Source organism: Melozone crissalis, unplaced genomic scaffold (genome assembly GCF_028551555.1).
Source record: "Melozone crissalis strain CALT ecotype California unplaced genomic scaffold, PUWL_Pcris_2 ptg000106l_1, whole genome shotgun sequence".
Lineage (NCBI taxonomy): Eukaryota > Metazoa > Chordata > Aves > Passeriformes > Passerellidae > Melozone > Melozone crissalis.
This window is the reverse complement of record NW_026535883.1, coordinates 1,727,282-1,750,943: the sequence shown is the minus strand read 5'-3', so window position 1 is coordinate 1,750,943 and position 23,662 is coordinate 1,727,282. Positions and strand designations below refer to the sequence as shown.

Sequence of the window (23,662 nt, the reverse complement as noted above, 5' to 3'; positions counted from 1 at the left end):
AACCTCTATGATTCTGTGACATTGAAAGCAGTGAGGCAGTGACATCTTGAGGAAATCCCTGCTCACTCAACCCTTTGGTTGCTCTCCAGGAGTTGTGGAATAAAGGATCTTAGGTTCTTGTCTTTCTTATTGATCCATTGTCTTATCTCAGTATTTCTCCTGTTTATATATCCTTAAATTCACCTTGAAAGAGCCCTTAAAGGAATTCAACTACTTTTTATGAATAATGACTCATATAAGGTCCTTCAAGCCTTTTTTCCAGCCCTCCATCCCCTCTGTCCATCTCACCATGGAGAATCAAGAGAAGACTAAGAAGAGAGTTAAAGCTCCTGATGGCCAGTCCTGATGGCTCATCTTAGGCTCCCCACAGCCAGATGTTTCAACAGAATCTACAAAAAAACCTCACTGACACAGTGAAGCAAGTTCAGTGAGAGCCATCAAGGTGGTGGGGAGTTGGATATGGAGTATGTGGAGAGAGATGGGGAGAAATTTGGATTATTCAATCTGAGGAAGAACGTACTAAGGGATCTTATCCCCCCTAATAGTTCCTTGCCTTTCCAAAGGGATTTGGGGAGCAGAAGAATTCATATCCAGACATGAAGCCACATCTGGGGTGCCCTCTATTATTGTCAGCTTTGCATACATAAGATAAGGGAAAGCTGAAGTGATACTTTCAAGAAGCATAACTTTGAAGATACTTTGAACACTCATCCAGCAAGGAAAGACCACTCTGCCATGGCTCATCCCCTGCCCTTCTGAAGGGATTCGGGGTACAGAGTTATGGAGGGGGAGGGCAAAAGGAAGTGTCCGGCAGATGACGGGACGTTCTGACCCCGGTGTGATTTGAACACACAGCCTTCTGATCTGGAGTCAGACGCGCTACCATTGCGCCACGAGGTCAGGGTGGAGCATTCTTGGCTCAAATGTCATCCTGGAATGTGGGGCATTCTTTGAGGGAATGGGAGTTTTGCTTCACCTGGCAGAGGAGTGGCACCATTGTTGCCTGCCTTGCCTTGCTAAACAAAATATTCTAGATATTTAAAATATCTACATGAGATACTTCAGAGGAAGAAGGCTGAAAATGGCCCCTGCCCAGAGCAGCCCTGCAGAGCTTCTCCCAGGAAAAACACTCCTAGATGTGGTGTCTCCAGAGGGACAGAAAAAATGGTTGCCTAGTGTTGGAATCCTGGTTACTAAGGATTCTAGACTTTCTGTGCTGTCAGGCACTGACCCCCAAGAGAACACCGCATTTGACCTGAAGCTGTGGAGAAAGCTTCCAAAATTTCCATAGAACTGGGATTATGGGTGTGGACTTTGAATAGAAGAGTGTAATATCACATAGTAGAAAACTTAGAGTTTAAAGTCCTAGAATATAGTAATATATATGAAACAAAATAGAAGTTTTAGACCAGAAGCTAGTCCTTCTTCTTCACCTTCTTCTTTGTAAGTTTGAGTAGTATTGTGTAATTGATTTTAAAAATTCCCATTGCAAGCCACAAGTAGTTAGTTATTAAGTCAAAAATAAAATAATTTGTGTCATTTCTTAATTAAACAGTTTATCCTTAAAAAAAAAACTTATATAGGGAGAGATACATCTCCATTTTTATTTTGTTAAAATAAAATACTGTAGAACTCACAGTTTGTGAGTAATATAACATAATATAGATAAGAACTAATAAACATCTGAATCCAAACATGAAATTCCATCTCATCCATTTAAGCCCAGGCTTAACAAAAAAAGGGCAAAAACTCTGCAGCTCAGCACCTCCCTGGGGACTGAAACCCCATTCACCTGGAAGATGTATGAATATCAAACCCATAATTCACAGGCAACAGGCCATAACCAAAGTGCAGGACAAAGCAGGGAGGTGTGGTGGGTGGGTGTCTGCTGCACTTTGCCTCATGAGGAAGCTGAAGGGAGGGAAGGCTTTCTCTGAAAAGAGGAAAAAGCTTCACCACTGCAGACTCAGTTGCTCCTGGGGGATCTGGACTTATCTCCATGCGATATTTCCCTGGAACACCAGTGTGGGCTGGTACAGTCAATCAGGGGACTGTTTAAGGACAATGGTTCAGTGTAAGATGATGGAAATAGAGAGAGGTTTCTGATGAACACCATGACGAGTTTTTCTCAAGAAAAAAGTAAAAAAGAAGAGTCTGGTCCATCCCACCTCAGAGGCCAGGTGAAAATATTCCTGAAATGAAGGAAAAATGTGATGATGGCTGGAGATAGGGACCATGGACTTGCCAAGGGCAGAACACTCTGGGATGATACAATTCCTTCCTTGATGGCCGAATGGACACTGAGGAACATCATTTATCTTGACTTTGGTTTCACCTCTGACAAGGTTTCCCAGACAGTCCCTGCAGCAGGACACGCACACAGAGTAGCTGAGCTCAATCCAAAGGCAAAGCAAAGGGCCAGGACCAGGCACTGAGCTGGTTGGGGTCAGGGGCTGGGGGTCCAGGGGACCCTTCACTGCTGGATGCTGAACTGGATGTGCTTTGGGGTCTCTGTGGTGGGAGCAGAGGCTGTTCCACACAAGGAAGGACATGGCCAGCCTGGCAGGGACATGGGGGGTGACCAGGGGACAGGGCCAGTGGCGCAATGGACAACGCGCCTGACTACGGATCAGGAGATTGCAGGTTCGACTCCTGCCTGGCTCAACACTTTTAGCCCAGGCAAATTCCTCATGCTCCCTTCTTTCTGAGCACCTTCCTTCTCCTGACCATCATCCATCCTCCCTCAAGCTCCTCATGTCCTGTCCCACACTCCAAAAGGGGCAGGGATGGAGCCAACACCAGAACCAGGGACACCACAGCAAATCCCACAGAAAAATGCAGGTGCCTCCTGGCAATGCAGGTGCCTCCTGAACTGCTCTCCCAAAGCCAGGACAGAGCCAGCACTCCCAGGATGTCCTGGTAGCTCATGAGCCCAGGTACTAAGCCCCCTCCAAGGCTCACACTGGTCCTGCTGCCCTTTGTCAGTGCCTTGACAAGTTCTGCTCTGGGAGCAGTGCCCTGCTCACAGCTTTGGTGTCACAAAATGATGTTCCTGTGATGGTGATGTTGGAGAGGTGGAAAAAAAGCCTGGAAGGTTAAGGACCTCAGGAAGACAGCTGTCCCTTGTCGCCTCTGCCACCAGTTTCAAGGCAATCCAGACAGGGTTTAAACCTGCTGACTCCCGATCAATGTGTTCAATGTGTTCATGGTCCATTGAGAAACTGGCCCCAGCCTCTGATTCACCTGCTGTCCTCACTTCAGAACCACTTGGATTTATTGGTGGTTAAAGGCAAGTGGCAGGATCTTACCTTGCTCCCACCTGCCCATTCCATTCAGCCTTGTCCTCCTCACCTGTGGTCCCACAGGTTCCACCACCCAGGAGAGGAGGTGCCTGTAATGAGCTCCAGGCTCAGCTCAGCTGCTCTGGAGGGTTGGAGGGCACATCCTGCCTTCCTATGGGATGTGAATTAAACTTCCCAGGCCTTATAGAACACTCTGGAGCTGTGGTGCCCAGTGGAAGGGAAAGCTTAGCCCAAGGACACCTCCCTCAAGCTCCAGCCTGGTGGCAGAAGGGTGGGCACGTGAGCTGTAGCAAGATTTTGCTTGAGGGCCAATTGCTCTGGGCTTCCCTGCACATGAACAACTTCAACCTTCCTGGCCCAAACCACAGACACAGTAAAGGTACAAAATAGTGATGACAGCACCACGAATGTGCAAATGCAGGATGAACCAAAAAAGTACATGGAAATGGGAATTTTACATCAAATAACACTGATCCATGTGTAAATGATATATGGTGGTCTCCAGTCCAGACTTCTGCTTAATTTATGAGAAATTCAGTCCAGTCTTCTGTTTAATTTATGACATGCAGATCAGGACTGCATGCTCAGACTCTGAATACCTCCAAGGATGTAGAGGCCACAGACTCTCTGGGCTCCTCTCTTGGTGATTTGCCATCTCACAGAGAATTTTTTTCACCAGTATGTCCAGTCAGAGCCTGCCCTGATGAGAGGGAAGTTTTGCTGTGCAGGAAGGGACAACACCAGGGAGAGGCAGGGCACCATGGGGGAAGATGTCCCATGTCACCATCAATGTGACAGCCAGGCTGTGGGCAGGAAAATTGCGAGCCAGGCAGGAGTCGAACCTGCAATCTCCTGATCCGTAGTCAGGCGCGTTGTCCATTGCGCCACTGGCCCGGCCCTCATGGAGCCCTGGGTGGGCTTTGTGACAGAATTAATCAAGTATAGGAAAAAATATATTTTAGGAGATCCCTGGGAAGCAGGTGATCTAATCCCTGCTCAGAGCACAACGGTCTTTGACATCAGGTTGTAGCCAAATTTTAAATAACTCCAAGACTGGAAACTCCAAAGCTTCTCTGAGATCTTCTCCTACTCTGAGATCATTGCTGTCACATGGAGAACTTGGCAAGAAAGGGCAGAAGGACTAGGGTGACCCGTGGAGGGGGCTGGGACCAGAGCACACAAGTGTCAGAACATCCTGGGAGTGCTGGCCCTGTCCTGGCTGTGGGACAGCCGTTCAGGAGGCACCTGCATTCCACTGTGGGATTTTCTGTGGTGTCCCTGGTTCTGGTGTGGACTCCATTTCTGTCACCAGGCTGGAGCTTGAAGGAGGCGGCCTTGGGCTAAGCTTTCCCTTCCACTGGGCACCACAGCTCCAGACAGTTCTATAAGGCCTGGGAAGTTTAATTCACATCCCATAGGAAGGCAGAATGTGCCCTCCAACCCTCCAGAGCAGCTGAGCTGAGCCTGGAGCTCATTACAGGCACCTCCTCTCCTGGGTGGTGGAACCTGTGGGACCACAGGTGAGGAGGGCAAGGCTGACATGGAATGGGCAGGTGGGAGTAAGGTAAGATCCTGCCACTTGCCTTTAACCACCAATAAATCCAGGTGTTCCTGAAGTGAGGACAGCAGGTGAATCAGAGGCTGGGGCCAGTTTCTCAATGAACACATCTAACTATGGATCAGGAGTGTGCAGGTTTAAGCCTTGCCTTGATCACCCTGAAACTAGTGATGGAGGCAACAAGGGACAGCTGTCTTCCTGAGGTCCTTAACCTTCCAGGCTTTTTTTCCACCTCTCCAACATCACCATCACAGGAACATCATTTTGTGACACCAAAGCTGTGAGCAGGGCACTGCTCCCAGAGCAGAACTTGTCAAGGCACTGACAAAGGGCAGCAGGACCAGTGTGAGCCTTGGAGGGGGCTTAGTACCTGGGCTCATGAGCTACCAGGACATCCTGGGAGTGCTGGCTCTGTCCTGGCTTTGGGAGAGCAGTTCAGGAGGCACCTGCATTGCCAGGAGGCACCTGCATTTTTCTGTGGGATTTGCTGTGGTGTCCCTGGTTCTGGTGTTGGCTCCATCCCTGCCCCTTTTGGAGTGTGGGACAGGACATGAGGAGCTTGAGGGAGGATGGATGATGGTCAGGAGAAGGAAGGTGCTCAGAAAGAAGGGAGCATGAGGAATTTGCCTGGGCTAAAAGTGTTGAGCCAGGCAGGAGTCGAACCTGCAATCTCCTGATCCGTAGTCAGGCGCGTTGTCCATTGCGCCACTGGCCCTGTCCCCTGGTCACCCCCCATGTCCCTGCCAGGCTGGCCATGTCCTTCCTTGTGTGGAACAGCCTCTGCTCCCACCACAGAGACCCCAAAGCACATCCAGTTCAGCATCCAGCAGTGAAGGGTCCCCTGGACCCCCAGCCCCTGACCCCAACCAGCTCAGTGCCTGGTCCTGGCCCTTTGCTTTGCCTTTGGATTGAGCTCAGCTACTCTGTGTGCGTGTCCTGCTGCAAGGACACATCTGGGAGACCTTGTCAGAGGTGAAACCAAAGTCGGGATAAATGGTGTTCCTCAGTGTCCACCTGAGTACCAAAGAAATAATCTCTTCAAAGAAATCTATTATTTTGGTCTAGGGTGGTCTGCCTTTGGTAAATCCTTGGCCTTCCAGTCATTTTCACATCTTTCCTTCTTTTGGGCATGGATAATTAGGGATTGTTTCCATAGTGTTCAGGCAGACCCCAAGCTGTGATTGCCCAGACTGGAGCTTTCCAGATGGTCTTCCTTAATACTCTTGAAAAAAATCTTTCCATGTTGTTCATCAGAAACTTGTCCCTTTTTCCATAGTCCTACACAGAGTAATTGCTCTTGATTTCCCTCCAGATACCCCCTGGACTGACCCTACCACCCCATGTTACCCTGCCAGGCAAGCATGTCCAGGTCCTGCAGAAGTAACTGAGCCTGGAGATAAAAAGTTTCCTGCATTTTCCTGAGGAAAGTATTAACTCGTTCTCGAGGTAAATTATGGCAAATACCCACCATAACACAACCTCAGTGCTTGCATCCTGACCCATAATTTCCATCCAACACAGCTCCCCGCTCAAAGGAGAGCTCTGGGCATCATGTTGCCCGCATAGTCCAGTCCATGCCCCTACACCCTGAGCCCTGCCCCTCTGTCTTGGTTTGAACAGACAGGTATCTGCTAAGGAAGGCAGGAGCCTTCCTTGAAATGGAAAATGCGAACACCCTCCCTCTGAATTTTTATAATTTTGGAATTAAGGGGCTCTCAGGAAAAGATATGGGAGTAGGAATAACAGTTCTTTACTAGGAAAACTAAAAATACAAATACAATAGTTCAAAAAGAAAACAAACCACTGACACAGTCAGAATATGCCCTGACCCCCTGTGGGTCAGGGTGTTGGCAGCAGTCCCACTAAATGGTGGTTGCAGCCCTCCAGCAGTGCCAGCTGTGGTTCTTTTGGAGCAGGGATCCTTTAGAAGGGTAGAGTTTTCCTCTGGAGGCCCAGTAGTGGTGTGGATGAGCCTGGTCTTGCTCTGGGAATCCAGTGCGAAAAGCTACCTGTGGTGTTTCAAATCTCAGACTATATCCAGGTAGGAAATGGAAAACGTAAACCCTCTCCCTCCAAATTTTTATAGTTTTGAAATTAAGGGGCTCTCAGGCAAAGATATGGGAATAGCAGTAACAGTTCTTTACTAGGAAAATGAAAAATATAAATGCAATATTACAAAAAAAGGAAACAAACCACTGTCCGAGTCAGAATATGTCCTGATACCGTGTGGGTCAGGGAGCTGGTGGCAGTCCCATTAAATGGTGGCTCAGCCCTCCTGGAGTGCTGCGCGAGGGCGTACGCGGCCCTAAGTCCGGCTAGCTGAAGGGGAAGACGGCCGACGCCCCTACGCATCTGAAGCCAACCCCCCTTGGCGTCGTGGCCTCGGGCTGGGCTGGGTCGCGGACTTGGAATATTCACGCTGGCGAGACGAAGAAAGGGAGAGACCACTTGCTGGGGGTTGAAGTCGGTTTATTGGAAGATGGCAGGTCACCCACAGAGGGAAAACCAACCGGCAAAAGACAACCAACAGGTGGAAGGGACCCCAGCAAATGGCCAGGAACAAGGGGAGAGGCAAGGTTTTAAAGGGAAGGGGTGGAGTAGGGAGGGATGCCCAGCTAACCAATGAGGAAAAGCATTAGGAGGTACATAACTTAACTGACGTACAGAGTAACCAATAAAAACAAAGTAAAGGAGGGGCCCTGGGACCACAGCCAACCACAACCCCCAGAGAGAAGAAGGTTCTCGAAAGCTGGGAGGAGTGGGGGGTGATTGACTGGGCCCAGGGAGGAGAAAGAACTTACTTATATGGCAGAAGAGGGGAGGAGAAGTTACATAACTTAAGCGATTGACAACTGAGGGGGGCAGGGGTAACCATGGTAACATAACTGTAAGGAGAGCTGTGGAGGGAAAACTGGGGAGGGAAGAACCATTTTGCAAAGAACAGGGGGGAACAATACATAAACTAGGGGAGCAAAACAAGAAATTTAAAAACACACTACAACAGAGTGCCAGGTGTGGTTCTCCTGTAGAAAGGTGTAGTTTTCCTCTGAAGTTCCAGTGGTGGTGTAGATGGGCCTGGTCTTCCTCTGGGAATCCAGTGCAAAAGGCTACTGTGGCGTTCCAACCTCAGATTATATCCAGGTAGGAATGTTCGGCTCCTCCCCCTGGGTGGATCATCTCACAATGGGATGATGTAATTTTATCAGTCATGCAGTGACACTCACTGGCCCATTGTTGATTGTGGAAGAGATAAAGAAAACTGCCCAATTAACAGATGATAACTGCCCCACCTCCAACAGATAGAAACAGAATACACACCCCCAGGCTAAGACACCCTCACACAGAGGGGCCCCCCAGAAAAGCAGAGGGGCACCAGTGGTGCCCCAGCCTGACCCCGGTGTGATTTGAACACACAACCTTCTGATCTGGAGTCAGACGCGCTGCCCTTGCGCCACGAGGCCGGGGTGAAGAGGGCCTGAGGCCTGGGATTGCCCCCTGGGAATGTCCTTTCCATGGGGACCACCTTGGGGTGCCCCTGCACCTCTGGAGTAGGGCTGTGGCTATGGAGGTGCAGCCTGAGGGGAGGGTGGCTGCAGAGACCAGCCCAGGCTGCAGGATGGACATGTGGGGTGGGATGAGGGGAACTACGGGGTCAGTGAAGGCTGGAACCAGGCTCAGGGATGCTGAGCTGGATGCTGGATGCTGGATGGGAACCAAGGGAGGATGGTTGTGACGGTGTTCACAGGGGTCTTAGGATGAGGGAAGAGATAGAGATCTGACTCAGAAGGCTTGATTTATTATTTTATGATATATATTACATTAAAACTATACTAAAAGAATAGAAGAAAAGGTTTCATCTCAGAAGGCTAGCTAAGCTAAGAATAGAATAGAATAGAATAGAATAGAATAGAATAGAATAGTAACAAAGGCAGTTGCTTCAGACTCTGTCCAAGCTATCTGAGCTGTGATTAGCCATTAATTATAAACATCTAAGATGGGCCAATCAAAGATCTTTCTGTTGACTTCTACAGCAACAGATAACTATTATTTACATTTTGTTCCTGAAGCCTCTCAGCTTCTCAAAGGGAAAAAATCCTAAAGAAAGGATTTTCAAGAAAAGATGTCTGCAACAGATGGTGGCTCGAGGGGGGAACACAGGACAGCCCAAGGTGGGTTTTGGCTGTGGACTCAGAAATGGTTTTGGCTGTGAACTGAGAAATGGTTTTGGTAGAATGGAGCACCCATGGGCTCAGGCCACTCACAGCTCCTGACGTCCTGCCCCACCCACAGCCCTGTGCTGGCTGGGAGTGGCACCTGGAGCTCCTGCAAGGGGGGCAGGATGCTCCCTGGTCCCCCTTGTCCCACCAGCTCCAGCTGCCCAGTCCTTTCCTCATGGATACTGAAAGCAAGACTGCCATGGACAGCTGTATCAGTAAGGAGGTGAAGCCTTCCTTAGCCCTCTCCAACTCCATTCCCAGCTTCATTCCCACCCCATGGAGACATGCTGGAGACAGCCTGCTGGGCACCAGGGTCTGGACAGGGGCAATGCAGGCAGGGGCTGGGGCAGCAGTGCAATGGGCAAAGCACCAGGAAACTCCTCCCTGGCTCAGCCTAATCCTGGTAAGAGCAGAGCTGTCAGTATTGCTATAGTTACAGAGATTTTTAAAGTTATAGAAATGCTATAAAATTATATGAAGTTAGGAAACATTAACTTTGTAGTTAAACACTTACCCTGAATGTGACTCCCTCCAAAAATTCAATTCCTCTGTAAAATCTGGTGCCTGAAACCAAATCCCATCCCTGCTGTCCAAGCATATGAATAATCACCATGCATTTTCCCTGTGGATTACCAGTGCTGAGGATGGAGCATTTCCTCTTGCTTTTACCTTTTCACCAGAGCAAATTCTGCACCACGAGGTCCCTTCCTCCTCCAGCACCTTTTCCCACAAGAGGGAGCCAGGAACCAGCTCATGGGCTCCATGAGCTGTAAATGAGGCTCGAGATTAATTTTGTTCAGTGAAGAATCCTCCATCCCAAGACCAGACTGGAAATTCAGCTTGTTTCCTTCCTGGAAATACAGTGTTTTTTCCTCCACAGCCCAAAGTTTTTGCCTGTTCAACCCCAATGGCTGCTATTAGATTTTTTCCCCCCATATTTTTCCCTGCTGACCACCCCCAGTGGCAGCTCTCCTCATCCATGCCACTCTGTCACGTGCTCTTCACAATGTTGTAAATAAAGTCATGTTTTCAGCCAGCTTCAGGACCACTTCAGCCCAACTGCAGTCAAATCCTGCTGATTTACATTGCCATAACACAAATCTGGTTAAGCGCTTTGGGACAGCAGATGTTTCCCATAAATTTAGTGTCCCAGGTATTATTTTCAGAGCTATCCCATGACTTAAAACTTCAAAATGAATAAGTCTTCCCTTCTCATAAAAACTCCCTTACTCAAAGGGATGTGAGTCCCAGGCCAAATCAGCAAAACCCTCCAGGGACAGGGACTCCACCAGTGCCCTGGGCAGCTGTGCCAGGGCTGGACAGAGCTTTCTGTGAAGGGATTGTTCCTAATTTCCAATATAAACCTCCCCTGGTGCAATTTGAGGTGCTCTGTCCCTTGTTTCTTGGGAGAAAATCCCGACCCACCCCTGGTTGTCCCCTCCTGTCAGGGAGTTGTGCAGAGCCACAAGGTCCCCCCTGAGCCTCCTTTTCTCCAGGCTGAGCCCCCTTTCCCAGCTGCCTCACCAGCTTCTTACAAGAGATCCTGAGGCAAGGGGCAGAACTTCCACTGTGTGTGAACATTTATTTTGTGATCCATATAAAACATGTCTCTGACCTGGAATAACCTGGGAAAATAACCTGGGAAAGGAGGAGAACAAAAAAAGAGCAAAGTGCAGAGGCATCAAGGAAGACTGAGATGGTACTTGAATTTCAGAGTTGGGGTTTTTTTGGGATAATTTCTGATCCTAATTTGAAGGGGACTGTGATTGTATCAGCATTTGTGGTGTGATAGTGACGACATTCTGGAAATTATGGGGAGGGATTTTGAATGTGAGAGAATGTGAGATTACTGGGCAGTCACTCCTCTTCCACTATTGTTAACACACTTAAGGTTTTAAATTTGTACTTCACCTCCCATGGAAATAAAATTTTAAAAGGCAAACATTTCTAGGCCATCACAACAGAATATGACCGTTTTTTAATGATTTAAGGAATAATTGTTGAAAAAGCTGAGTGTCTGCTCCAGTCTGACAAAGAACAACAACAGATCCTGTCACAGAGCTGAGATGAATATCTCAGCTAGGATATCCTTGGATTCAGAGGGAACCTGAGCCAGCTGAAGGGTTCTTGTTGCAGCCTTTGTTTCATCCTTGTCCCTGGAGTACCTGGAAATGGACACAAACACCTCTCCTTCAGGACTGGATGGCACCTGCGAATTTGCAATGGAGAGCAAACAACGAAAGCAGGGAGGCAGACAGAGAACAATGCACATGGCTGAGGAGGAGGTTTTATTGTTGATATCAAGGCTGCTGGGTCAGAACAACATCAAAAAATACCTTGTACAGAAAGAGGCTGAAGTAAATGGTGGAGGGAGAGCCTGAGCTGTCAGCTGCCACCTCCATGTGTCTGTTGGTATCATCCATACTCTGTACAGAAAAATGCTGAGGAAAACTCATTAATCTCACTTGTCACGTGCTCTTTGTGCACCTGCAAAGTTGAAGGTGCTGCTGGTGACACCTGAAAACTGATAATCTGCACTTCATGTATCATAGAAACATGGAATGGCAGAAGGGTTTGGGATGAAAGGAATTGGAAAATCATTTCATTCCATGGACAGGAAGACCTTCCACTAGGCCAGATATTTTTTTTCTTCACAGCACCTTTCACAGAAAAAAATACAACTATTTTATATGCTTGTGTATGAGATTATTATTATAATTTTTTTTTTTTTTTGAGAACAGCTGTTGCATCACAGGTCAAGCAGTAGGATCAGATATTTTCTGTTGTCCAGAGAAGCTGTGGCTGTCCCTGGATCCCTGGAAGGGTCCAAGGCTAGGTTGGATGGGGCTTGGAATAACTTGGGATAGTGAAAGTTGTCCCTGCCCATGGCAGTTGGACTGGATGATCTCTAATGTCCTTTCCAACCCAAATTATTCTATTCCATGATGATTCTATGATATTCCAGCTGTCTTCTCCCCACCAAACAATGGCTAATTTCCTCCAGACAATCCATTACCAACCACTTTGACATTTCAAGTTAATGATGCTCTCTGGGTGGACCCATATTGATAAGGAGCCCTCCCAGCAGCCTTCCCAGTGGTCAGACAGGCAGGCACAGCTATTTGTCCCCTTGTTTTTGTGCCCCTGAGCCATTGTTCAGGTTTAGCCACGTGCAGAGGTCAGGTTGTACCTGCTGCCTTCCCCTGCCAAGGTTCCCCAGTCAGCCCCAGCTGTTCCCACTGCCCTATAAATGCCAGAGTGCTCCTTCCTCCCCTGCCCAAAGGCTCTGGCATTGTGGCCCTGTCTCCAGGCTGCAGCTGAGACCTTCCACCATGAAGCTCTTCTCCTGCCTCATGGCTCTCCTGCTTTTCCTCCTCCAGGCTGTTCCAGGTAAGGGCCAAGCCCCACGCTGGGGTTTGCCTGTGCAGGAGGCACAGCTCGCTCGTGTGGTGGTGCAGAACGTTCTCCTCAGCTCCTTTCCTTAGAGCAGCTCCCTTTATCTAAAAGCAGAAGTGAAAAGATAACCTGAGGTGAGCAGGTGTCACACCAGAACCTCCCCACACAAGCTTCTGTCAGGTGTTGGGTCCTATGACTCTTTGAAATGTTTTTATGCTATTTTGTGGCACTATTGGAAGGTGGCACCATGTAAACCACCTCCTCTTCTAACCCCTGGGTTAAAAATTGTCCTCTCTGTGTAGGTAGAAGAGAGCAGAGGTGCTCCCTGGTATTGTTCAGGTTGAACTGCTCCACTGACTTCAGCTGTCTGAATATTCTGGTTCCCCTTCCTCACACAAGCTTCTGCCAGGTGTTGGGTCTTACAACCCTTTGAAATGTCTTTTGTGGCACTATTGGATGGTGGCACCATGGAAATCACCTCCTCTTCTAACCCCAGGGTTAAAAATTGTCCTCTCTGTGTGGGTAGAAGAGAGCAGAGGTGCTCCCTGGTATTGTTCAGGTTGAACTGCACCACTGACTTCAGCTGAATATTCTGTTTCCCCTTCCTCAGCCCTTCAGCTGCACTGACTCATGTTCTGATTGTGTTTTTATCCTACCTGTTCTTCATGTTAAATGAAACTCCTCACCTTGGAGAAAGGCTTCCAGAGAAAGAAGAGACTGGGCAAACTGCTTGTTCCTGTTAATTGAGCCAGATCTTGCTTTTGGGTGTTTTTAAAAGTCATAATTTTATATCCAGGGCATGTGATGACCTTGCATGTCCCTGCAGCACTGCAGTCACAGAACTCAGAACCTTCCAAGACTGGGCTGTCCCTTCCCATTACAGCACAAATTGCCAGGATATGTTCAGAAAATTGCCATCAACCTCTATGTTTCACTCCAGTTGTACAAAAAACTTCCTTTAAATGCTCTGAGGTTCCATGAGTTCCTCCAAACTTATGGGTTTAGGGGTATTTGTGTCAGATCCCTAACTGGGGTCTGTGGGGTTTCAGCAGGAGGAATGGAGATGAGAATGGACTGATCCTGCAGCACGACTGGGAATCCCATTCCCCCTGTGTTGGGAAGGATGAAAGTTTGAGAAGAAAGTCTCACAGATATGTGTGCTTAGCAGAAAGATTTTTGAATGCAGAATCTGTCGAAGGAATAGAGATGGAAGCAAGTTTTGATATAGAAGAAAAGAATTGCTGAGTCTTACTGGATAACCAAGGAGGCAAAATGTATGTTAGTTAGAAGGGTTTTCATGACTTAGAGCAAAGGATAAACCCACCTCAAACAAGAAGATATTTTTACCAAGCAGAAAGATAGAACAGGCAAACAAGTCAGCAAATGTTGCAAGTGGAAAAAAGGTCTCAGAATTTTCCACTGCAAGAAAACTGAAAAACAACTTCTAGCTTAATCTGTAATACAATAACTTTTAGTGACTGAAGAATAATAACATGAATATGGTAATTATAGTAGTTATGATAGGCTATAGGTAAAAGTTAAGGTATAGATTGCCTCTACTGTATTAAGATGCTCAGCAAAGAAAAGTATATAATGCAATGTAACCAAAACCAAAGGCCTGCCTGCAGCTGGAGCTGACAGCTCTAGGTGCAGGCTCTGTCACCCACCACCCTGGACTGCTGTAACCTCTTGGAATAGAATAAACTGCATTTTGGAGAGCTCCTGGAATCCCATATCCCTCATTTAGGCTCTTACACCCCTGTAGGTCTCAGCTTGCCCAGGGACACCTCCCGTTGTCTGGAATACCACGGGTACTGCTTCCACCTGAAATCCTGCCCAGAGCCCTTCGCTGCCTTTGGGACCTGCTACCGGCGCCGCAGGACCTGCTGTGTTGGTGCGTGTGGGAACCTGTACAGGAGGGAAATTAATTAATTTGGGGGGAAAATGGCTGAACTCAGCCAAACAGACTTTGCCTCCAAATCACAGAATCACAGAATGGATTGGTTCGGAAGGAAGTTCAAAGTTCATTTCATTCCACCCCCTGCCATGGCAGGGACACCTTCCACCATCCCAGGTTGCTCCAAGGCCCATCCAACCTGGCCCTGGACACTTCCAGGTGTGGGTCTAAGCCATCTCTTTCCATGTACAAAGAGGGACCTGTGTGTTCCTCCACTGACCCCAGTGTGGAGCCTTTGGGGCTGGTCAAAATAACCCAAACCTCTATGTCCAGCTGGGGAGATAAAATAAAAGTTTTGGCCCATAGAGAGTTCTCTTTCCCTGGTAAATCTTCCTATGATTATCTGTTGGGGGACTGCTGGCTGCGCCCACCCTGCTGTGCTTAACTGGTGCCAGCTGACCCTGTCATTTTATCTGAATCTTCCCAGAATTGCTTGTTTTTTGTGCTCCTCAACAGATAATCCTCAACATAAATCATCCATGAATATATACTTTAGAAACAATATATACTTTAGAAACTGTGCTAATCCTGAAGTTCCTCATCAGGATTCCTGATCCAGCATCCTGGCCACAAGTGGATATTTCCTTGCAGTTACTCTATGTGTGTGAAGTGACCACAACCACATAATTATATTATATTATATTATATTATATTATATTATATTATATTATATTATATTATATTGTATTTATATTATCCTGGATTTTGTGAAATTGCAGCTCAGGATTTTTAGATTCAGGCATCCTTGTGTTTAAAAGTCCTTACTGGATTTTTCTCCCCAGGTTAGGAATTCCTTCCATTTCTTTTAAAACCTCATCCTTCACAATTTTATTAAGTACCACCTACTGGAAATGTACTCATTCTGCATCCATCTTTTTCACAGCTTTACAATATCCCTCCCTCAGTTAATTCTTTTCCAAGCTGGTGGGTCATAAATTCCTTCTTTTACAGAAGTGCTGTGATAAGCCCTGAAGTTCCTCTTTGTGTCTTTGCTTTTGGAGACACAGTAAACACAACCTCCCAACAATTTTTGTGTATGAGATAGTTTGGATGGCCGTGTCAGGTTTCCTGGTTTGACTCAACCCCTCTGAATTGCAGACACCACATCCAACTTCCACATCTGCCAGGATGAGGGGGGCCATTGCGTGCCCCCAGAAATCAGATGTCTGCAGGAGCAGGAGGGGCTCTGCCCTCGCAGGGGATGGAAGTGCTGCACAGAAGCGTGACAAGGACCTCGTGGGACTGCAGAAAACCATGGGAAGGAACAGCCAAGAAAGCAAACCAGTTTTACTCCAAGTGTTGTAGATGTGCCTGCTGTTCTCAACATGCAAAGTATGTAATTAACTAGAGGTGACATGTGTCTTTATGTAAAGAAGGCAATAAATGCTAAATAAACAGGTTTAACAGTCATTTATTTATGGAAAGAGGCAAAATGTCTCTATTACACCCACATGCAGAATTGCACAAAAATTTGCTGTTGTATCCTTGGAAACCCCATCCCCTAATCCTTCTTACCAGCATAATCTTATTTATGTTTGATTTTACACTTGGATGCTATAGAGGACTGAGGACACTTAATCACAGAATCATTGAGGTTGGAAAAGATTTCCAAGGTCATCGAGTCCAACGTGTGACTGATTCCCATCTTGTCACACAGCCCAGAGCATTGTGTGCCATATCCTTGGACACTTCAGGAAGCAGCTGAGGGAGCTGGGAAAGGGGCTGGAGCACCAGGAGGGGCTGAGGGAGCTGGGAAAGGGGCTCAGCCTGGAGAAAAGGAGGCTCAGGGGGGACCTTGTGGCTCTGCACAACTCCCTGACAGGAGGGGACAGCCAGGGGGGTCTGCTCTGCTCCCAGGGAACAGGGACAGGATGAGAGGGAATGGCCTCAAACTGTGACAGGAGAGGGTCAGGTTGGACATCAGGAGGAATTTCTGCATAGAAAGGGTGGTCAGGCATTAAAACAGGGTGCCCAGGACAGTGATGGAGTCCCCATCCCTGAGGGATTTAAAAGAGAGATAGATGTGGCATTTGGGGACATGATTTAGTGGTGGCTTGGGAGAGCTGGGGAATGGTTGGACTCGATGACCTTGGAGGCCTTTTCCAATTTAAATGACTGTATTACTCTAATTACATTGTTCTGTTTGGGTATTTTTCAGGTAGAAAGGGGCTTTTAATTTTACTCTTTAGCCTGTCAGTTTAAGATGTGTTCACAGAGCAGTTTTATTGCCACAGCTGAAGGGACAGCAAACAGCAGGGCCAGGCAGGGCAGCTGGAACATCACATTTTACAGCCAGAGCTGCTGCACACCCACCACAGATTTACCTCCATGAGGGGCACTGCTGAACTAACAGCTCTTCCACCAGCACTGTGTGCTCATCACACTCAGGAACGAAGCCTCCCAAATTCCTTGGAAGCCAAAGCTGGGGAAAAAAAAAAATAACACCCAGGTTTCAGCTGGAGAAAATATTCACACGAGCTCAGGTTAAAAATTAATCACTCCCAGCCTGCATCCTTCTTCTCCTTGCAGATCCTCAGAACTCTTCCCTTGCAGGTTGCTTCCCTCCTCCCTGTTACTTCCAAGGGATTTTGCTCCAGGCAAAGAGCAGAGGATCTCCCTGAGCTTCTTTTTTTCCTGCTGGAATTCTACCAGCTGCCAAGGAGAGGAATCAGGAAAGCCAGTAACCAGTGAATGTGAAAAAAGTCAACATTGTTTGGAGCAGCAGAGCTGGGTCAGAATGACACAAAAGGGTTTCTCAGCACCAAATGTTACTCCAGGGACTGGAATATAATTAACTCCTGCCTACTCCTCCCCTCTTCCAGGATGCCATCCAGCATGCCAGCAGCACACAGAGGCTCCTGTGAAATGTCACTCCCAGCCCTGGGATTTTCCAGCAGAGCCAAAGGAATGGGGATCCTCGTGCTTGTTTTCATACTCATCTCCCTGACCCAGCACGGTAAGACCAGGAAGGCCTGGGGTGGTGAACAGGATATCTGGGAACAGGGATAATCTTTCTTTACTGTGTCATAGGCACTGAGGAAAGGTTTTTTGGGTGAGAGAGTGGGTGAGGTACTTTGGGAAAATTCATTATTTAATCCCTTGGGGGAATACAAAAAAATGAGCAGGGAGGAGGCTGTGAAAATGGGGCACACCACTGAGTTAGGAGAAGCCCTGTGGTCTGGGAAAATGTTCCTGCCTTTTCTCAGGCTGCAGTGGCCTCCTTGGCAGGGAGAGGACAGCCCCTCTGACCTCCCATGCACAGCCTTTGCCAACATCCTGAAAAAACAACTCCATGATAAAACACTCCTTGAGGGAGGTTGGCTCAGCAGCTTGGGATTTCTAACATGGATATCCGAACCTGTCCCTGGGTGTGCTCAAGGTGCCCAGGCTCTCTGTGTGCTCCCAGTGCTGGCTTGGCTAGCTGGGAACATGGGAAAAAGGAACCCCACTAATTTTATCCATGAATTTGCTGCTCCCTTGTCCAGGAGATGCCCATGGACCAGACAGCTGTAACCAGGGAGGGGGCCTGTGCAGAGTGGGAAGCTGTGCTTCTGGGGAATACCTGGCTCAGTTCTGCTTTGAACCCGTCATTCTCTGCTGCAAAAATCTGTCGCCTGCCACCACAGAGAGCTGAAGGTTTCCAGAGGAGCTAGGGCAGCACATGGAGAGCTGCAGGTTCCACTGGCACGGCATGAGCAGCTGCTGGGAAGGAGATTTTGTGGTTTCTGTGGCTGTGGATTCAGTCATGGACTCCTGAACGCTTTGGTTTTGCTGTAACTTTTCTAGGAATCAGTGTGTGACAAGAACAAACTGGGGCCACTCATATCTGTGGTCCTTTAGGGACTCTAATTGTTATCTGCCCAGGTGAAAAATTGCCTTTCTGCCTTACCTGAAACCAATAAACCTGAGGTTTAACAAAGCAGCAAGTGCCCACCTGTGAGTCAGCAATGCTGCCAGTGGTGGGATGGCACTGAGCAGGAGTGACCACAGCATTCCTCACCTCCCCAGAACACCAGGGGGACTCTGTGCCTCTATTTCCCTTCCCAGACAAAACAGCTGCAATGGGGAAAGTCGTTTTGGCATCACTTTTGGTGCAAAAGGCACCTGGTTTGACATAAAGGTGAGTGTGGTCTGGGCTTCTCAGGCAGGATCCACCCCCATCCACTTCTCCTTTCCAGGCTGTGCCAGGTTCTCAAGGCAGTCATGGAATCCCAGAATGGATTGGGTTGGAAGGGACATTAAAGATCATCTCATTGCCATGGGCAGGGACACCTTCCACTATCCCAGGTTGCTCCAAGCCCTGTCCAGCCTGGCCTTGGACACTCCCAGGCATGGGGTCTAAGCCGTGTCTTTCCATGTGCAAAGAGGAACCTGTGTGTTCCTCCTCCGACATCAGTGTAGAGCCTTTGGGGCTGGCCAAAATAACCCAAAGCTCTACCTCCAACTGGGGAAATAAAATAAAAGTTTTGGCCCATAGAGAGTTCTCTTTCTGTGGTAAATTGTCCTATGATTATCTGTTGGGGGACTGCTTGCTGGACCCACCCTGCTGTGCTTCATAGGTGCCAACTGACCCTTCTATTTTACCTGAATTGCTTGTTTTTGGTGCTCCTCAATAGATAATCCTCAGCATAAATCATTAGAGATCACCCAGTCCAACCCTCTGCCATGGGCAGGAACACCTTCCACTATCCCTGGTTGATCCAAGCCCTGTCCAGCCTGGCCTTGGACACTTCCAGGGATCCAGGGGCAGCCACAGCTTCTCTGGGCACCCTGTGCCAGGGCCTCACCACCCTCACAGGGAATAATTTTTTCCCCTAAGATCCTAGTTTTACTTGTTTTAAACATGGTGGGGAGAGGATCTGAAAGCTGTGTCCCATTGCCCTGACAGGCTGCCCTCTCCACCCATGGACTGCATTTCTGGTGCAACTCCTTTCCCTTTTGGTCACCCAGCTCCAAGAAAATCAGCCTCTTTGTCCCTCACATCTTTCTTCCTACAAGCTCCCTCAACCTAAATTGATTTTCTGTCCAAATCCCCTCTCAGCCCTTCTGTGTCTTTTCAACACAAAATTCTGACGCTTCCCTGCCTTTGCCAGCTCCTGGTCTCCCTTTCCAGGTAAAATATTTCTCTCTGGGTCAATCATTTCTGTGAAAGCAAGGAAACAATGATGTAATCAGAGAGCTGTGCCAACCAGCTGAAGCACTGGTCAGACAGAGCCAGGGAAAAGTCCTCTCTGGGAGATGAAATTCTTGTTCTGATGAATCAAACAGGAAAATTTCCACTGACCTCAGCAGGATCAGGCCCCACTGCCAGAGGGATGACAATTCATTCATCCAAGAGCCTCCATTTATCCAAGAGTCTCCATTCACTGATGAGCAGCCCAGTTACTCTCCTCGAGTCATCACTGGCACTCCAGTGATGCCAGTGCTCCCCTGCAGCTGGATGAACCCTCAGGAGAGCCAGATAACCCAGAGCAGGCTGTTGGATTGATAGTGGAACCCTGGAAAAAGTTAAAGATAGAATCTAAAATGTTAGGCTTTGTGTTTTCCCAGATCAACTGCACCTGCGTAAGCAGTATGATAAATTATATAAATGTTAGATGTGATGATTGTTTAGTAATTAAATATAATTATTATATAACCATAAGAAGAATAATGAGAAACTATGTTAGAAATTCAGAGAGGGGATAAATTTATGTATACAATAGAACAATATAAGCTTAATAATTAACATGAAAGTTATACAATGATAGAGTATAAAAACATGATCATTTCAGATGTATGGTCGGAGTCAGATTTGGGTTGGATATACCCCGATTCTCAGAGCTCTTTAATAAAAAGCACTGCATATAATCGCCCATGATTATGTGTTTTTGAATGCTAACAGGATTGGGAATTGATTCTGAAAAGAGGGACAGGGCTGAATCCAGAGGCAAATTCCTGCCCGTGTCCTGCCCATGCCTCTGACACATGTGGACGAATGAGGACAGCACGGGAAGAGCTTGGGATCAAGGCACCTCTCCAAAGCAAACAGTTTATTTCTCACATTCATCCACACGGTTCATTGTTCTGCCCCTCATCTGGGACTGCTCAGCCATCCTGGTTACAGCCTGGTTTTCCAGCAAAGTGAGGAGTGGGCTCTTGCAGCTCACCTTGCACGTTTCTCTGATAATCACTGAGCATCCTGACCCTGATATGCTTCAGACCTACTGGCCAGTCCACCAGGAAAGGCGGAAAAGCTCAGTTTATAGGGAATATTGTCCCTCTGGCACTGGTCTGTCCCTCACAGGCATGGTCCCACAGTCCCACTGCTGAGTGTTCCCTTGTTTGCTGATCTGGATGGAAATAACCTTAAACAAAACCCAAATCACAACCCAACAACAACCAAAAAAAAAGAAACAAAATTCCATCATTATTTCTGCCCAATGGATAAGATGAACTGAATTCCCTTCCAGTCTCACAGAGAGGGAGGAGAGAGAAAGCACCAAGGACAGGGTGGATGAATGGCACTTCCAGACTTTATAAAACTGTTTCTTGATGTGGTTTCTTTACCCCTGAACTCACCTGGGGCAAAGCAGCCAGCTCAGCTCATGGGGAGTTGTCACTATATGACACAAAACAACACAATGTGGACACACTGCTGTTTTTAAGGTAAAAAAGGAAAGTTTATTTTCTAACTCTAACATTTATAGATTTCCAAAAGTGACAGTGGATTGAAGGGTGAAAGTGCCACCTCTCCAATGACACTGGATGAACCAGCAGCCCATCAAATTTCTCCTCCTCCATAAAAGAATGCAAAACAATGAGTTATTTACAGAAAGTGTGTGAGAAAGTTCGTTACAAGAATGTAAACATCAGAAGGCTTAGAAAATCTTAAAAAATCAGGGTGACAGGATGTTGCTTGAACAGCAGCATGAGCTGCTTTGGTGTAAGTGTATCACAGGGAATGCTGCTCAAATTAATTAAACCCTAGTTGGAGTACCCTGTAACCCTGGGGAGGAGGAAGAATCATAAAATCATCACAGAATCCCAGAATGGTTTGGATTGGAAGGGACCTTAAAGATCATCCAGTTCCCACACCCTGCCATGGTCAGGGGAAAGCCAAATGAAGAAGAAGATTTTAGTAAGAAATTCTTGATTGAGCTTTGAACTCCAGCTTTCTGTGCCTGATAGAGCTCAGAAAAGAGTTCTTTAGTACTACCTCAGCACACCTATACCTAAAGGAGGTGCAAAAATCATCCAGACATTTTGGGATGTTTACTTGGGATCTCTGCAGCCACACAGAGCCAGGACAGAGCTCTACCCTCGTGCCAGCTCTGTCAGCCAGCACAACCCTCCTGCATAACTGGGGATTTCAGTCCATCAAAGCATGGCATGGATTCCCTCAGCAGGATTTGTTTGCTGTTCCCAGGCAACAGGCCAGTGTTTGTTTGGCAGAGAGAGCCAAATCCTCCTCTCCTGCCCTAAAAACGTCCCTGCGATGTGCAGTCAGGAGCAGGATGGGGCTGGGTGGGCTCCTGCTTGGGGAAGCTGAGGCGCCACAGCCGTGGGCAGCCCCTTGGATCCAGGGTGTCCCTCACATCCCTGGCAATCTCACACAAACCAGTGCAAACCCCTGCGTGTCTGGATCTTCCTACATAAAGAGAAAAGGGGTCACATTCCAACATTCCACCTGCTCACCTGGAGCTCTTCCCAATCCTGTGGGGTGAAAGGAATCACCTGAGCACGGCCCAGCTCCAGGGTGTGCTGGGGAGATAAAACAGGCCAGGATTCTGAAGCTGTAGCTGCACGAGTAAGTAAAATCACGTGAGGCTCAGAAGTCAGTGGCTGCTCAAATGTGCTGCCAAAAATGAATTGTTTTCCCCTCTGTTCCTTGGCACAGTTTGGAGGTGGGCACACGCCAGGAATTATCAATAATTCACACCTGGATGTGGTCCTGCACTGGAAAGGAGAAGTTGATTTCACAAGGTGTGCTCTGACCATTTCTGTGGGGCAAAAAACATAATTTCTTGTTATGTCCAGCTCTGGGGCCTCTACTTGAGACAGACATGGACCTGTTGAAGAGAGTTCTGACAAGGCCATGAAGAGTGGTCTGGAACAAGAGCCATGGGGGGTTTCTGGACCAGGGCTGAGCCCAGAGCTGACCCCAGAATCATTTCTTCACAGGTTGAATTGCAGCGCTCTATCAGCGCTTGCTTGTTTGGCAAAATGCTGTCAGTGGGATTGGGAGTAGGAGGTGGCATCACAAGCTGGAAAAAGGGTTCATTCACCCCAGCAATTGCTCCTGATGGCAAAAAACCTTATCCCAGTTTGCATTTAAAATAAAAACTTATCCCAGATGCACTTAAAAATCAGCCTGCTCAGATCCTGGACTGAAGGCAATGAAGTCAGTGGAAACATCCCTCCCATTTGGAGCCAGGGAGCAGATATAGATTGATTCAGCTCCTCCCAGCCCCAAAACCTCTCAAGCACCCAGGAGCCCATTCCTGTGCCACGTGTCTGAGCACAGATCAGCCTTTGTGCATGGTGAGCTCTGAGAAAAGACATCTGCTGGCAGGTTGGGGAGCAGGGGAGGCTGGGAGGCTGCCGGGCCAGCCCCAGTGGGCTCACCAGAGGCTGAGGCCAACACAGCAGCAGGACCATGCCAAGGGGAGCCAGACCAGCTGTTGGACAAGCAGTTGCCCATGGGACAGAGATTTCCTGCCCCTAATTTCTGGAGGAAATCTGTTTTTTGTTGGTACTGGATAGTCCTGGATTTCTTTCCCAAGGCACGTTCTGCAGCTCAACCCATTTGTAGTGATGTGGAGGATGCAGCCTGGTCCCCATGGAGCCTGCAGCATCCAAACAGCTCCAGGCACAAATCCCCCTCTGCAGTGGTGCTGCTCCCAGCACGGGAGAGCAGCTGAGCTGGAGACAAATAAACACCTGGAGCTTTGCCATCCAACACGGAGAACACCGTGGCCACGTGGTACCCTGGCCCCGTGCTCCACATCCTCTCTGGAGAGCCCCAAGCCATCTGCACACACATGTTCAGACACTGCAGGTCACACACTCAGAGCAGGACACTCACAGGAGCATCCACACGCTCCTTCCTCCTTGGGCTGCAGCTCCAGGAGTGCTGTCTCCTGTTCTGCTGGATGAGCTCTGCCCAAATTCTTTGCTTTGGAACTTCTTCCCTGAGAGGGTGGGGAGGCCCTGGCAGAGGTTTCACACAGAAGCTGTGGCTACTCCATCC

At 48.0% G+C, this 23,662-nt stretch overlaps 1 protein-coding gene and 5 non-coding genes across 6 annotated transcripts; 2 read left to right on the top strand and 4 right to left on the bottom strand.

Moving 5' to 3' along the window:
* Positions 1–828: 828 nt before the first annotated feature.
* Positions 829–900, bottom strand: TRNAW-CCA (transfer RNA tryptophan (anticodon CCA)). The gene has a single exon. It is a non-coding gene; the product is annotated as a tRNA-Trp (tRNA).
* Positions 901–2,591: 1,691 nt separating this feature from the next.
* Positions 2,592–2,664, top strand: TRNAR-ACG (transfer RNA arginine (anticodon ACG)). The gene has a single exon. It is a non-coding gene; the product is annotated as a tRNA-Arg (tRNA).
* Positions 2,665–4,123: 1,459 nt separating this feature from the next.
* On the bottom strand, positions 4,124–4,196 carry TRNAR-ACG (transfer RNA arginine (anticodon ACG)). The gene has a single exon. It is a non-coding gene; the product is annotated as a tRNA-Arg (tRNA).
* A 1,306-nt stretch (positions 4,197–5,502) lies between these two features.
* Positions 5,503–5,575, bottom strand: TRNAR-ACG (transfer RNA arginine (anticodon ACG)). The gene has a single exon. It is a non-coding gene; the product is annotated as a tRNA-Arg (tRNA).
* A 2,674-nt stretch (positions 5,576–8,249) lies between these two features.
* On the bottom strand, positions 8,250–8,321 carry TRNAW-CCA (transfer RNA tryptophan (anticodon CCA)). Its single transcript has one exon. It is a non-coding gene; the product is annotated as a tRNA-Trp (tRNA).
* A 4,088-nt stretch (positions 8,322–12,409) lies between these two features.
* On the top strand, positions 12,410–15,656 carry LOC128947448 (gallinacin-11-like). Its single transcript, XM_054291707.1, has 3 exons — positions 12,410–12,467; positions 14,239–14,367; positions 15,529–15,656. The coding sequence occupies exons 1-3, from the start codon at positions 12,410–12,412 to the stop codon at positions 15,654–15,656; spliced, it is 315 nt and encodes a 104-aa protein (XP_054147682.1).
* Positions 15,657–23,662: the final 8,006 nt, after the last annotated feature.

What these genes read in the sequence shown, in the direction of transcription:
- LOC128947448 (XM_054291707.1), top strand. Translation starts at nt 12,410, where the DNA reads ATGAAGCTCTTCTCCTGCCTCATGGCTCTCCTGCTTTTCCTCCTCCAG. An exon ending in CCTCCTCCAGGCTGTTCCAG is followed by an intron (nt 12,468 to 14,238) that starts GTAAGGGCCAAG and finishes ACACCCCTGTAG; the next exon opens with GTCTCAGCTTGCCCAGGGAC. An exon ending in CCGCAGGACCTGCTGTGTTG is followed by an intron (nt 14,368 to 15,528) that starts GTGCGTGTGGGA and finishes TCTGAATTGCAG; the next exon opens with ACACCACATCCAACTTCCAC.